At 47.2% G+C, this 15714-nt stretch overlaps 1 protein-coding gene across 5 annotated transcripts in view; it reads right to left on the bottom strand.

Annotated features, from left to right (window-relative positions):
• GABRB2 (gamma-aminobutyric acid type A receptor subunit beta2) overlaps window positions 1–9806 on the bottom strand; it is a 150424-nt gene extending 140618 nt beyond the window's left edge. For 2 of the 5 annotated variants that reach the window (XM_060764965.2, XM_060764967.2), the window contains exons 1-4: window positions 8773–9229; window positions 7568–7802; window positions 7298–7389; window positions 6383–6450 (exon numbers count right to left, since the gene is read on the bottom strand). In XM_060764965.2, coding sequence (XP_060620948.1) covers window positions 6383–6450; window positions 7298–7389; window positions 7568–7644 — 237 coding nt within the window. In that variant the 5' untranslated portion in view covers window positions 7645–7802; window positions 8773–9229. Of the gene's footprint in view, window positions 1–6382; window positions 6451–7297; window positions 7390–7567; window positions 7803–8772; window positions 9230–9357 lie in introns of those variants that run through there. The other 3 variants (XM_060764968.2, XM_060764969.2, XM_060764966.2) reach the window with 2 other exon arrangements.
• Between the last annotated feature and the right edge of the window lie 5908 nt (window positions 9807–15714).

Genomic DNA, 15714 nt, shown 5'->3' with positions numbered 1-15714 from the left:
CTTGCAAAGCTTTACAAACAAGCTTTACAATATGCTCCTTTGCTAGTCTCTTCCTCTGAACTCTAGGGTTTGCCAATGTTTGTCTCCTTAAAAGAAAAACCAGGAATTCATACCCCATATTTAGTGCATCTAACATGACTGATTGTATGACGATAGTCTTGAGAACAATGGATACATCTACGTATATGTAATCTGTAGTCAGGATAAAGACTACTCTTAGGACAGAATATGGAGAAACTGAATGGCTTCCAATTGGCAAAAAGTTCAGGCCAAAGAAGCATTTTATCTGTTTATATGCTGAATGTATCTCAAAGATAAAACAAAAGTAGGCTCAGTGGGAGGGGGTATGAAAATCGGAGAAAGGAACATGAACAATTTAAGATATACAAATGACACTTAATAGAGAATAGTGAGGATCTGTAACAATTCCTGATAAAAGTCAAGGAAGTAAGGGGTGACAGCAGGTTCACAGTTGGATATTAAGAAAACAAAAAGAATGGCCACTGATGATTTATAAAACTTTAACGTAGACTATGAAGTCCCTGAAATATAGAATTTCAAGATTACCCATTCCTTGGCTCAGTCAAGAAATCAGAAGACTAGGACTTGGAAGGACAGCTATGAAGGAATTAGACAAATCCCTGAAGTGTCAAGATATGCAACTGAACACTAAAGTTAGGATGACCCATGACATCATATTTCCCATTTCTATGTAAGTATATAAAAGCTGGGCTGTGAAGCTGATAGGAAGAAGATCAACTCATCTGAAATGTGTTGCTGAGAAAAGGTCTATGGATACCATGGACTGCAATGGGCCCTAAAGGAAATCAAGCCTTAACTCTCTATAGAAGCCATGATGACTAAACTGCGACTGTTGTACTTTGAACATACCAATGGAAGACCTGACTCAAAAGACAATAATACTTGATAAGGCAGAAGGAAGTAATGAAAGAGGAAGACAACATTCCAAATGGATAGACTCAATTAAGGAAGGAATGGCCCCGAGTCTCCAGGAACTGAGCAAGGCTTTTGATGACAGGGTGAGTTGGAGGTCTCATGAGGTGAATTCATGGCATCATTAAAGGTCAAAGTCAACTCTCTCTGTTCTATGTAAAATTTTCCACGGAAAATCCAGTTTGAAATGAAGTTCCCCTCCCACTTGAGTACCAGATGACAACATCATATTCCTTATTTCTGAGTGATAATTCCTTACTGCCTCCCTCAGATTCTCATGTAAATAGCTTTATTTTGCCCACAAAGATCATACTGTATCAGGATTGCTCGGTCAAGAGATGGAAAGAAGATTCTCCATTTCTCTCCAGAGAAAAATAGACAGCTGTGATATGGATGAGCATGCATGGCCAAAAATCACATGAAATGTTTGGGGCAAATTTTTTTCTCCATTCTTGACATAAGTGTTCCACGCTGCACAGTAATAGCTGTTTCATTCCTCTTTAACTATTATGGTTTCATCTTGTGGAATCCTGGAATTTGGATTTTGTGAGATACTATGAATTTCCTTATGTATTCCTTGAACTAAACCCTTGCAGTCTTCTGCAGGAGACTTCCAAATACCTCATCAAACTACAAACTCCAGGATGCCATAGGATAAAACCATAAAAATTAAATGAGGTATCAAAGTCACCAATTTGTACCTCCACGTGCAATATTATAATATTTTACCATGAACACCAGAGGACTGGAATAAGAAGAAGACTACAAGTATCAATAAAAACTAGTGAAGTTCTACATTAAGCAAAGTGCAAACTAGAGACTACACTTCAGTCCCTTCTACACAGGACCAAAATCTGTGATGGGTTCTAGATTAGCTCAGAGTAAACCTGGATTTCCTTTCAATACGATTCGTATCTTTGCAGGTGTTGGGCCTGCAGGGGTTGACTCTTGGGACCACCTTCTGTCATCCTGAGGGTCAATTCCAACTGTCATCCCAGTTCTTTGGGCTCTATAAGCCCAAAAAACCAGAATGGCACTGCCACCCTCCCTTGCCAACTCTATTTCAACCCTAAACTTACTGGAGAGACCTGCCTCTTTCCGCAGGCATCATGGACTAAGCTCCCGTCACATTAAAATGATGTGTCAGGACATTTGGAGAGGTGAGGGGGAAATCTAATCGACCTGAAAGGTCATCCAGCCACCCCCACACATGAAAATTGTGGAATTTAGACCCACTGTGTGGCCTAAATCCTGAGAGGAACTGGAATTTTAAATTCGAGGTCCTTTCAGGATTTAGGCCTGTCTGGAAGGGCCTTTCATGTTTCAAGGCCCTGTGAAAGAACAACCTCGTGTAGCACACTCCCATTAAGGACTACTCAAAAGTACACCTTAGTACAGTGGTTCTCAACCTGGGCTCCCCAGATGTCTTTGGCCTTCAACTCCCAGAAATTCTAACAGCTGGTAAGCTGGCTGGGATTTCTGGGAGTTGTAGGCCAAAAACATCTGGGGACCCCAGGTTGAGAACCACTGCCTTACAATATAATGTGAATTCTTCCTGAGTAAGTGAAGACTGTATTGTAGCAGGGCAAACAAAGGACTGCTCTCATTTTTACAACCCTTAAGTGCAATCAAAACAAAATTCATGGCATATCTTTTCTATTAAAATCTGACAGCAAACAGTTAACTACACTAGAGTTAATAGGAAGAAAAATAGGAGGCAGTTTAGTGAATGGAACAATCAATAATCTAGTCAATATTGCAGTCACTTTACTTCAATAAAAACACTCAGGACAGTTCTAACTAAAGTCATTTAGGTATATTTTATGTTTATTTATATATATATATAATTAAGAATAATAAAATATGAGTGCATAATATTCTTTGTTAATAGTGAGTGAAAATTATTGAATTTAGGAAAAGTAAATGGAAATCAACTAATTTTAATTATACACACACATTCATTCATTTCAAATACTAGTTTAGAAGGATGTGCATTATTTTTCCAAAAGAGAAAACCAAAGTATAATTTGGATTTTAAAGAGATTCTTATATATCCTTTTAAATTTGAGAATCATTGATCACAGATTTTATGGTGCTATCCTCAAGGACCTAGACAATCTAAAAAGTTGCCCATCCCAACTGTCTAGTCATAACCATCATGATGAACCAAGTGCAAACCACAGGTTTCTCTCCTGCAGCCCTTCTCTTGTTATGTACAAGCTTTCCATGTCAAGCATTGATCAAAGTATTACACTAGCACAATGGTAACCTTGACTAAAATTAACCAAAGCTGCCCTTAACCAGAATTTTAAAGTAGCTTCAAACACTGATAGCATAGCAAATACCAGATAATGTATCCAGACTAGAGGAGAAATCTGAACATGATGGGAGGAGGTGCTTTTGGTAAGGGTCATGCATGATCTCACAGCTTACTCCTTATTCTGTGATAAGTCATGAAACCAGGAGGATGCGGGTGGTTGTTATATTAGTAGTAGTAGTAGTAGTAGTAGTAGTAGCAGCAGCAGCAGCAGTAGTATAATACTATCAAATGTACAGGATTCGTTTATATAGCTTTGGCCTATGATGTCAAAGTCATTCTTTTAGGCACCAAGTCAAATAAGCAACAGAACAGTAGATGAAATCCCATAAAACAATAAAATGAAAAATTATAGCACATTCTCTCAGATAGCATTTTACGTGTAAATACGTGAAATCTGGTTTGGTCCACAGCCACACTCACTTAAATACATCAAACTTTACAAATTATTTTATCCAAGTGAAGTTTATATATATCATCAATGTTTTAAATAGGAGATTTGTTTTTCACATCCTTTGTCAAATGCTGAAAGTTTCACTCTTATAACTTCTGAAGACCATGGAAGAGACTCTATCCTATCCTTCCAAAAATAGTCAGCAAATTGAACAAAATACACCAGCGTGACATCAGCAATTACATTGATTCCCCCCCCCCCAAAAGCACTAATTCTGCAGATGTGGGTTCCATTTGGTAATATATGAAGCTCCTGAATAAATTAAAAATTGAAAACACTAAGACATATTGTGTTATGTATGTGGTAGTTACTATTATTATTATTGTACTGATAGGTTAAGTAAAAAGGTAAAGGTTTTCCCTTGACATTAAGTCTAGTCATATCTGACTGGGGGGGGGGGGGCTCATCTCCATTTCTAAGCCAAAGAGCTGGCGTTGTCCATAGACGCCTCTAAGGTCATGTGGCCAGCATGATTGCATGGAGTGCTGTTACTTTCCCAACAAAGTGGTACCTATTGATCTACTCACATTTGCATGTTTTTGAACTGCTAGGTTGCAGAAGCTCGGCCTAACAGTGGGAGCTCACCCCATTCTCTGGATCTGAACTGCCAGCCTTTTGGCAGCTGTGCCATTGGGGGCTCCTACTGACAGGTTAGATGGTGTCAAAATATCACTCTATTTGCTAGCCTTGTAGATAAATCTTCCTTGAATGTATTTTACATTTGACAGGGATCTGAAATCAATGCTCAGTATAAAGGGAAAAGATATATTTATATCTCCGTCTCACTAGGTACCTTCAACAAACTTATGGTTTCAGGATGGAAAAAAAAGTAAGGCCAACCTATTTTTTGAGATACGTAGCTAATACCATGAACGTGAATCAAACAGAATTCTAACATAAACACAAGCATATATGTCTGCTTTATAGTACTACATTACTTTAAACGTCCCATTGAGCTTTTGGAGCTAAAGAAGAAGAAGAAACAATGTGTGCATGGAAAAGAACCATTACATAATTTCTTCCAGTCATGACCAGTAGGCCAAAGAACCAGACATTTCAAGTCACCGTAACAAATGTGAATAGCCATTTTAAAAGCATATGTGTGTGTGTAGTAATGAAACCGAACTCACACAGTAAATGTGGAATGGATTATCTTATCAGTGCACATGTTTGATTATACAATATTCAAGCTACTAGTTGATTTGAGATGCTTTAACTCAGGAGTAGAGACTGTTTAGATCTTCAGATGCTGGTCAAGTCCAGCTGTCCTAGGCAACAGGGAGGGCCTTCCAGACAGGCCCTATATCCCAGGATCTGATCCCAGGTTTTCTGCTTTAAACTGGATTATATGAGTCCACACTGCCAGATAATCTGGGATAAACAGAAAACCTGGGATATAGAGCCTGTCTGGAAGGGCCCAGAGTTAGTGGTGAGACACAATGCAAACTATACTCCCACATTTGGATGCCAAAGATTCTCATCCATAGTTTAGCAAGAACCAGTGTAGATAACGGGGGCCCTGCTTTTTTAAAATGCTTGGCTACTAATAATGAAAAGGTTTTGAAGAGGCATCATGCTCACTTCACATACGAGCAGAACAGAACAGTTGAGATCTTGTACAAATTGACTTTTTATCAATTCAGTCTGACACATCTTGCAGACCACTTAGTTGCTGCGTAAAAACATTATTATTATAATATCAAAAACATTTTCTGGGATGTTTTCTGCATCAAAAGGCCTAACAAACACAAATTCATAAAGATTTTCCATGACTTCTCCAACCATTTTAGAAACTTAAAAAAAACTAAGTATAAAGTATAGGAGTTCATTCCAAAATACGACCACACCTGCTTTTCCACGAGCTATATTTGGATGCAAAAGTAGGCCTGTGTACACGTCAAAAGCGGCAAGACAATGAAAAGATCAAGGCAATGTTTTGAAGTCAGCCGAGGCCAACCTTCTGGCTGAGGGTATCACTCTCCTCTCAGTTTCCACTCACACCGACCGACCGTAGCTAAACCTACCTAATTAAGCATCCCAGTCAATGAAAATGTAAAAATAATATTGACTTTGAGCCGCACTGCGAGCCAGTGTCAGCAGGGGGCGCTCCTGCATGAAGCAAAAGCAGGCCAAAATGCTTTCCCCCAAGTCTCTCCATCGCGAGCTGGCTGAACTGGAGGTCTCAAACGGTACCTGCCAAATAGTAAGGCTCTCGATAAATCAGGCAAGCTTCCTCACGCGCCGCAAGCCATAATGTTGAACCGTGACCCGTACAGGTATTCAAATGAGGCCTCCCCCACTCCTTCAAGCCATTGTGTGCCTTCCCCCTCTTCAAGGCCATCCCCAAATCATGTGTGGATGCTTTTGCCGGCTTTTCAGAAGCCTCAGCCGGCCTGAGGCCAATGCCTGGAGGCATTCTTCCCCAGTGGTCCTCCTCCTCCCTTCATCTATGCAAAGCCAAGGGAAGCCGCGGCCTAATTCACTGGAATCGGGAGAGCAGAATAGGGACCCCCTGGGGCCAAGGAGGGGGAAGTCAGGCGGAAGGAAGCAGGACCACGCAGAACACAACCCCACACACACGGTGTTCTTTATTCAAACATGGAGCGGGGGGGGGGGGGTGTAGAGTGAGTGAGAGAGAGAGGAAAAAAAATACTCACCATATTGACCTCGGATACCATGTCGATACTGGCAATGTCTATGTTCATGCCCACAGCCACCGGGGGCCCTGCAACACAAGAAAGTCCAGCTGTGATATCGCTCATATCACACTTTGGGGGCGAGGGATGGAGAGGAAGGGGTGGGACGGGCCCTGACCTCAGCCCTAGATGTTCTTACATATGGGCGCTCCGTGCAGTCATGCCGCCCACATGACCTTGGTGGTGTCTACGGACAACGCCGGCTCTTTGGTTTAGAAATGGAGATGAGCACCAGCTCCCAGAGTCGGACAGCACTGGACTTAATGTCAGAGGAAAACCTTTACCTTTATACCTCCACACAAGTACTGGGAGGTCCTGACATGACCTCAGCCCTAACATACATACCTACTGGGACACATACCCGTGTTCATCTCAGGGCAAGAGGTTGGCTAGAAAGACACAAATGACATGGGGGGGGGGGAGGCTTTACTTCCACCCCTTGCCCGCCCACCTGGCTCATCAGAGGGCTCTGGGGCAACTCCAAAGTGCAAAGTTGCCCTGTATCTATTTCTATATGTGTGTCGGGATTTGAAACTCCCAAGGAGGGGAAAGAAAGGGACGGGAAGGCCACCTTCGCCTCCAGAAGGGAAGCCAGGGCTCGGGGGCCACGCTGCTGATTGGCTTCTTGCCCAAAGCAAGGCAATGAGTCCTGGCTTGAGCAGAGCTCCCAGGGAGGGAAGCCCGGGTCCAGGCGAAGGCAGGCAGGCAGGCACCCCAAGGAGGCAAACCACCCCCTCCTCCCTTGTCAGATTAACTTCGGGTCAGGCTCCAGCCAGCGGCCACAACACCTTTCAACCCCCTCCCCGCACAGATCCAGACACATTCCCCGCCCCCAAAGGCTCTGAGCTTGGAGGGCTTTCCCCCCCACTGACTTACCTCCAAAATCTGGCCTCAACCGAATGTCGTAGCCTTTCAGGAGCCGATCCACGGTCTCTTTGACCAGGGACATATTGCTGGGATCATTCGCGCTGGGGAAGGGGAGACAAATGCCACACATGAGCCAAGGGGCGATGCTTCCCACTCTCCCCCCCCCCCTTTCCCATCCATCCTCCCAGTTCCCCCCGAAGCCTCCGGTGCGATTCCCAGGGATGATGGGGCGAAGGGAAGGGAGGGAGGGAGGGAGCCCCTCTGCCGGCGCCGACTTACCTCTGGGCACACACCACGGTGATGATTAAGGGCAACGACCAAATCCCAAAGCCGCCTTTTTTCCGGACTCTCAGCATCCCTTTAGCTTTTGATCTGGTTTTAAGGTTTCCGTGGAAGCGAAGGAGAGATCCAACTTAGTCGAGCCAGTGCAGTAATTCTAATGTGGGGCGCATGCGCACGGCGGACCACAACATCAAAAGGAGCAGTGGTTGCTGCTGGAGATGGAGCAAATTTCCTTGCCAAAAAAAATGAAATAAATAAAAAGACCGGGGTTGGGGAGGGGGGGGGCAAAGAGAGAGAGAGAAAGAGAGAGAAGAAGAACAGAAATTAAAGGGGGAGAAGGCAAGGCGTTAGAGAGACTTTCTGGGGGGAAAGCAAGAAAAGTAATCCGCAAGAGGCTTCCTCCGGTGTCTCTGCCCCCCTCTGTGGGTTGCCCTTCGGGTTCATATCAGGCGGACCACGCCGGGCACCGAGGAAGTTTCAAGAGTTGCCAGCCCAGGCAGTCTCGCCAGCCGGTTTAAAGGGGGAAATGGGCGAAATCGGATTAAGGGCGGGAAGGGGGGGGGAGGTGAAGACGGGGACGCCAGGCTGAGAAAGGGGAGAGAGGGAGGGAGAGAGGGATGGGGAGCGCCAGGCTTGGGGAGGAGAGTGGAGGGGGGGGCAGGACAAGCCCTCCAGGGGAGGGGGCTGGGAGGGCTCAGCCTCTAGCCCTGCGGGGAAGGAAGGAAGGAAGGAAAGAAGGAAGGAAGGGGAGCAGATGTCGAAGACTTTCTCTGAAGGGGCTGCCTGCTCTTCCGCGGGTGGGGGCAATTACACTAGGAAGTGGTTTTAGCGGCAGGTGTGGGCTTCCCGGGGTGACGTGACGAGCTCTCCGCGGGGGGAAAAGATCTCCAAAGAAGGGACTGACTGGCAAATGAAATCAAGCTAAGGAAGCCCGATCTCGGCCGCTTCCGCTCCCCTCCCCAAAGGGCTCGCCGTCTTCTGAATTTCGGGGCGGCTTATGGGGTCCCTGGGTGTCTGCCTGAGTGTGCCTGCCTAGGGTCGCTCTGCGACTGCTGACTCGCTGGGAAAGGCCGGCTGAGGCGGGAGGGGCGCCGGTGCCTGGAGGGAAAAGGCGGCGGAGGAGGAGGAGGAAGAAGAAGAAGAGGAAGAGGAGGAGGAGGAAGGCCCCCGCTCCGGCCCCTCCGCCTCGGCCGCTTCCTTACCTTCCCTTCCCGGCTTGGCGTCCGCTGCAGAAAGGCGGCGACGTTGAGGAGGGCCGGGGGAGGAAGAGGAGGAGGAGGAGGAGGAGGAGGGGGGCTCTAGGGCCGGGGGGGGCCTGGCTCAGCGCCTCCCGGGGAAGCGGGCAGGAGCGGGGATCCGGCCCGGGGGCACCCAAGTCCCCTCCCGCACAGTCAGAGCCCCGAGACGCCTCGGCTAACGCTGATGATGCTGCCTGCGGGTGCCGAGGCTGCCGCCAGCTCCTGCCTGCCTTGCTTGCTTCCTTCCTTCCCTCCGCCGCCGCCACCCCTTCCTCCTCCTCCTCCTCCTCTTCCTCCTCCTCCTCCTCTTCCAGCAGCAGTAGCAGCAGCAGCACCGCCACCTCCTTCGCGTCCTGCCAAACCGCGCTCGGAGCCGCCGCGGATCTGTGCTGCTTCATTGAACGGGGCTGGAAGTGGAGCGGCGGCGGCGGCGGCGGGGAAGGCGGCGGAGGGGGGGGGGGAAGAGGAGGGGGAAGGAAGGCAGGAGAGGGAGAAGATGGGGCGAGCGAGCGAGCGGGGCGGGGGTGGGGGTGGGGCAGGGACACTCACTCGGGCGCCTCCGCGGAGCCGAGGAAGGCTTCCTTCGCCGCAGGGGAAGCGGAGGGAGGCCGGCGCCTTGGAGGAACAGCCTCCTCCAGGAGACGGGGAGTCCTTCGGCCACCGGAGGGGCCCTCTCGCCGCCCGCTCCCCACGCCCAGGCAGCCCCGCCGCTCTCCTCAAGCGGGAACCACCACCAAGACTGACTCCCCCCTTCCGCAAAAGCCGGGGCCCCCAAGCGGGGAAGGAAGGCCCCTTCTGTCAGGCACAAGGGGCGCCTCCGAAGACACCCCCCTCCCTTGGTCTCGAGGCGTTCTTGCTCCCTCTGGGGCTCCCCTCACACTTGGCGGCCAGTGGGAGGGAGACCTCTATGGGCAACTCGGAGCCGGCAAGGAGCGAGCCCGGCGGGGAAGCCAGCCTGCCAGCCAACCTGCCTGCGCGCCTCCTCCCCGGGCAGCGTCTTGCCGCCTTGGCTTTCGCCCGAATGGCTGGGCTCTGAGCGAGAAGGAGTAGGGCAGCCTGGAGAGAGAGAGTCCCCCAGCCTCAGCTGACAGACCTCCCACCCCCCCCCCCCCGGCCAAACAACACCAAACCGGCGCTCCCCGGAGGGAGGGAGTGGCCCCAAGGCCTTTCTTGCCACGGGAGTCGCCCAAAGGGCCCAGGGTCCTTGTTTGACCCGACTCCGGACGGGCTTTCCACGCGGCGAAGGGGAGAAGAAGCCCACTCGGGCCCTTTGTTGCGTGTCTGTTAAGGGCGGCGAACTGTCCACACAGTTTTATTTGTTAGTATATGTCTGTACCCGCCTTCGAGTCGCCTGCTCATTTCTGTGACTCTGTAGATTTCATAGGGTTTTTTTTTAAGGCCCTAAAGACTTAAAAATGATTCCTCCAATTCTCTGAAAATACAGCCCTCAGCATCCATGTCTCCCATCGAAGGCCCCTTCCCCACACGGCCATATAACCCAGATTATCAAGACAAGAAATCCCACAGTGTCATCTTAGAATTGGGTTATTGGAGTCCACACTGTCACATAGCCCAGTCCAAAGCAGAGAATGTGGGATTTCCTTCAGCTGTGTGGAAAGGGCCTAGGGACTAATCGCGGCTACCACTGCTTCCTTCGCTCCCAAAGTCAGACCAAGCCACCTGAAAGTAATCCTGCACGTATGCAGTTAAAATCTTGGAAAGATTAAAAGCACGTTTACAACATGTCTCTAAAAAAGAAGCAGTGGTGCCCAACCAAGGTGCCACTCAACAACCAGGCAGCTAAAAGGCCAGAGGTTGGACTGATGTGGGGTGGGAGTGGAAAGTCAGCTTATCCTCCAAAGTTATGAAATGGTGCCTGGAAACCCTTCCCTTCCATCCCTGCCGAGAGTGACTCCAAAATCGATGGGACAAAGAGACAGGCCTCCCTCAGATCTGCAGGCCTTGGCAAGCTTGTGTGAAAGAAGCCAGGATTCAGGCAGTCTGATCCCAGTTTGGTAGGGCAATTGCAGAGTGCCCCAAGTGAAGGGCCAGCAGAAAGCCTTCTTAAGTGTGAAAATGTCACACCCAAGGAAGTTGGTTTATTTGGGGAAGCACATGAGCCCAAGAAAGATTCAAGGTGAAGTTGTTGCTTGGCAGCAGGGGAAAGAACCGCCAGTAGTTTGAAAGACCATGAAACAAGAAGCAGCAGCAACGACAGAACCAACGTTTTCCAACCTGATAGAAGGCCAAGAATGCAGCCAAAAGATGCAGAATCATCTCAGAAGGGGGATATCAATATATTCTGAACAAGGTGGAAAGTGTGATTACATGATTGTTACTACAGTATATTTGGAGAAATGTCCACAAATGAATACATATATTAAATATATAAGCAAAGGACAATGTCCACAAATGAATACATATATTAAATATATAAGCAAAGGATACATATATAAGCAAAGAGCAAGAGGGATCCTCTCACTTCTGTAGGAGTCTACCATATGCCATGCAGCCGCGGACAAGTCTACATAGGGACCACCAAACGCAGCTCCCAAACATGAATCAAGGAACATGAAAGGCACTGCAGACTACTTCAACCAGAGAAGTCAGCCATAGCAGAGCACCCGATGAACCAACCTGGACACAGGCCCGTAGGGGGGGGGGGGGGCTGAGTCTGAGTGAAAGAGGGTCTACCCTAGCAAACCTTTTGTATCGTTACCCCAATACCCCCATGCATATGGGATATATTGAGCATGGCGATCAGATCATGATATGAATAAACATAACAGTTTAAATAATGTACCAGTAAGGCCTTCTCGCAGACCAACATGAGAATTTCGGGGGGGGGGGGGGAAAGCTGAAGCCCCCCAAGTCCCCCCCCCCCCCGGCTACATGCCTGCCTGGACACAGCAATTTATTTGAGAACACAGAAATGCTGGACCACTCTCACAACCACCATGTCAGACTACACAGAGAAGCCATTGAAACTGTCCACAAGCATGTGGACAGTTTCAACAGAAAGGAGGAAACCATGAAAATGAACATAATCTGGCTACCAGTATTAAAAAAAACCTCTAAAATTAAAACAGCAAAACAGCAGAGGGAAAACAATCAGGGACATCTAATCACCTCTCAACAAAAGATTGCTCCAGGCACTGCCAGACCATCAAATGCTAATCAAGGTGGTCATGCACACCTAGCTCCAGCAGACAAGAGTCCTTTGTCCCACCCTGGTCTTTCCACAGATATATAAACCCATTTTCCTAGTTACAACAGACCTCACTACCTCTGAGGATGCTTGCCATAGATGCAGGCGAAATGTCAGGAGAGAATGCCTCTAGAACATGGCCATATAGCCCGAAAAAAACCTACAACAACCCATATATTAAATCATTACAAGAACAGATAAGAGCACTGTTCAAATTGACACAGATACTGAAGGATCTTGAGACAAGCAGCCAATGAAAGTATAACAGTGCTTAGGAACCCCTCACATGAGGAATTCTAATAGTCCTCTGTAGCCAAGCTGAGCCAGTGTGGTGGAATGGCCTGAGCACTGGGTTATGACTTGAGATCAAAGCTTGAGTCCTCACCCTGGGCAAGTCCCATTCTCTAAGGCAGGGGTCCTCAAACTAAGGCCCGGGGGCCGGATACGGCCCTCCAAGGTCATTTACTGACCTTCTCTCAGGGTCAACCTAAGTCTGAAACGACTTGAAAGCAAACAATAACAACAACAATCCTACCTCATCAGCCAAAAGCAGGCCCACACTTCCCACTGAAATACACATAAGTTTATATTTGTTAAAATTGTTCTTCATTTTAATTATTGTATTGTTTTTAAGTGTTTTTTGCACTACAAATAAGATATATGCAGTGTGCATAGGAACTCATCCATGTTTTTTTTCAAATTATAATCCAGCCCTCCAACAGTTTGAGGGATTGTGACCTGGCCCTCTGTTTAAAAAGTTTGTGGACCTCTGCTCTAAGGCCTAGGAGAATGAAAGGGCCACCCCAACCCGCATACAAATCTTGCCGAGAAGCCCCATTTGAACCATAATAATTTAGAAATTACTTGAAGGCACAGAACATAAACACTGAAAAGATCTTCGCCTCTGTTATCTACCCAAGAACGTTTATGAAATGTACCCAAAACAAAGAGAGATGAGGCTGTTGAGGAGCAAAATAACCTTCATCCCTTGCTCCACATTCTAGTGATACACAGTTTCCAGGCCGCATCCCGAAAGCAGGAGAGCCTGGGTCCATGGAGGCGTGGGCAAAGCGGGCCCAAGCTGCTTTGGCCACCGCCTCCCCCCTTCTCCTGCCTCTGGGATGCGGCAAGGCTGCATCCCGAAGACAGGAGAGCCTGGGCCCATGGAGGCAGAAGGCAAAGCGGGCCCAAGCTGCTTTGCCTGCCACCTCCCTCCTTTCGCCCGCCGCCTCCCTCCCCCTTCGCCCACCTCTCACCCTTCTCCACAGCCCACGGGCCACATAGATGCCCTCGGGGGCCGGATCCAGCCTGCGGGCCATAGTTTGGGGACCCCTGACATAGGCAGTAGTGCATGTTCAGCAGGTATATCATAGGGCATGCATAGGCAAACTTCAGCCCTCCCGGTGTTTTGGACTTCAACTCCCACAATTCCATAACAGCCTACCAGCTGTTAGGAATTGTGGGAGTTGGAGTTCAAAACACTTGGAGGCCTACTAATCCTTGATCAGTGATAATCATTTCATGGGTACTGCCTTGGCTGTGCCTGGAGCCATCCCTCAGCTGGGATGGTTGTACAATATGAGGGCCCAAGGTTGGGTCAAGCAGGGTAGAAACATCACATCCATGCCAGTCTCTTCAGCATAATGTTCAACTAATCAATATCAATAAACCAAGTTACTCACTGCTCCTCCTGTTTCACTCCCCTGCAGCTCAGCTAGGAATTGTGCAGTCATGATTTTAAATTGTGAATGGCTGCATAGGAACAGTGGCAAGGATTACATACTGTTTATGCTACTGAAGTTGAGATACAAGACTGCTTGCCAAATTTACAGTTTGTTTTGATCACCCTGAGTGACACCCACCAAACCCTACTTGCTACACACTTCCATTAATTTTTGTAGTGCTCCCATACTGAAGCAGGTAGAAATTGTACAACTGTAATTGCTTAATGGTTTGAATATTATGCTTTTCCCCATCCTCTTTAGTTGTCATCTTTGACATTATTTCTCTCTTCTTTAAAAATTTACAACAGTACCATATTTACTCAAGTCTGATGCTCACCTTTTGTGACTAAATTGCATTGCCAAAATTGTGGTACGCATTAGATTCAATGGTGTGTTAGAATCACATATAAACCTTCCTGTGTGAAAAGGCACAGAGGAACCTGGGACCCTAGAGGCCAGGCAGAGGGGCAGAGGGGCATGCAGATGCTGTTCCTGATGATGGTGGCAGCCTCAGTGCTCCATGGTGCCCAAAGGAGGAAGAGTACCTGGCTGATGGCCCAGTCATTCCTGCTGCTTAGCCACTGATTCTTCCTCCTGACACTCGGGGCCTCTCTCGCCCATACTCCCTAAGCTCAGCTCCATGCTGGCCTCGTTCCCAAGGCCTTCAAAACCTTCCAATCAGTTTTGAAGGGTTTCTGAATGAGGCCAGTTGGGAATTGTGTGAGGCTGATGAACTCACCAGCCTTGCACAATTCCCAATTGACCTCATTGGTCTGTGACCAATGATGTGACTTCCCAAATAGACTAATTCATGTTGCTTCCCTGATGTGATATGCCTGTACTGATAGGCACATTACATTGGAAGGTAAATCAATTTTTTTGTAATGTGCATCTTCAAAATTGAGGTGCATATTACTTTCGATGGTATACTCGAGTATATATGGTAATTTATTAATTTTTTAATTTGTTTCATGTTATTCTATTTTAATAAACCTTTCATTTTATTTGGCATAAAAGACCTGCTAGGTTTCCTGAACTGAGCAAGAGCCATTTAATTTTGAAACTGATGGCTCCTTCCCAGTGTGAAACATGACCTTTGCCTTTGTTCTTGTCAATTTCAGCTCCATTGAATTCCACTACAACTGGCAATTAAGTTGTTCAAGAAGTGAGTTGGAGAAATCAAAATGTAACATATTGTATGTAGTAGAGCACAACCTTTTTGCAAGCTCCCTGGCATTCATTTTTAAAGCCAAAATTCCATCCTATGAGACAATTGATAAGTTATCCATGCTAAGGGAATGTGGTTTGCTATAAACTTTAGCAGTAAAAGGAACTGGTTTACCACTTCAATAAAACGACCACTGCTTATAAGATATCAAGAATGTATGGATTACCTTGGCATGTACATGATGCTATTCTTGCTTTGCGTTGCCTACATCTATTAGATCTTTGGTGTTGTTTATTCATTCCGTCACTTCCGACTCTTCGTGACCTCATGGATCAGCCCACACCAGAGCTCCATTAGCCGTGGCCACCCCCAGCTCCTTCAAGGTCAAGCCAATCATTTCAAGGATACCATCCATCCATCTTGCCTTTGGTTGGCCCCTTCCTTCCCCTTTCCCTACCATCATTGTCTTCTCCAAGCTTTCCTGTCTTCTCATGATGTGGCCAAAGTACTTAATCTTTGCCCCTAATATCCTTCCCTCCAGTGAGCATTCAGGCTTTATTTCCTGAAGTGTTTGGATCTTCTGGCGGTCCAAGGCACTCTCAGAATTTTCCTTCAGCACCACAGTTTAAAAACATCTGACTTCCTTCACTCAGCCTTCCTTCTGGTCCAGCTCTCACATCCATAGGTTGCTACTGGGAATACCATTAGACGTTACACAAGTCCTTTATCCATGACCTTATTTGTTGTTTGTTCCAAGGATGTATGGATGTCTTTCTGCTCGATTCTGAAAATATTTCCCAATGAAA

This window comes from Anolis sagrei, chromosome 2 (genome assembly GCF_037176765.1).
Source record: "Anolis sagrei isolate rAnoSag1 chromosome 2, rAnoSag1.mat, whole genome shotgun sequence".
Classification (NCBI taxonomy): Eukaryota; Metazoa; Chordata; class Lepidosauria; order Squamata; family Dactyloidae; genus Anolis; species Anolis sagrei.
The sequence above is the reverse complement of the archived record's forward strand: the minus strand, read 5'-3'. Positions and strand labels throughout refer to the sequence as shown.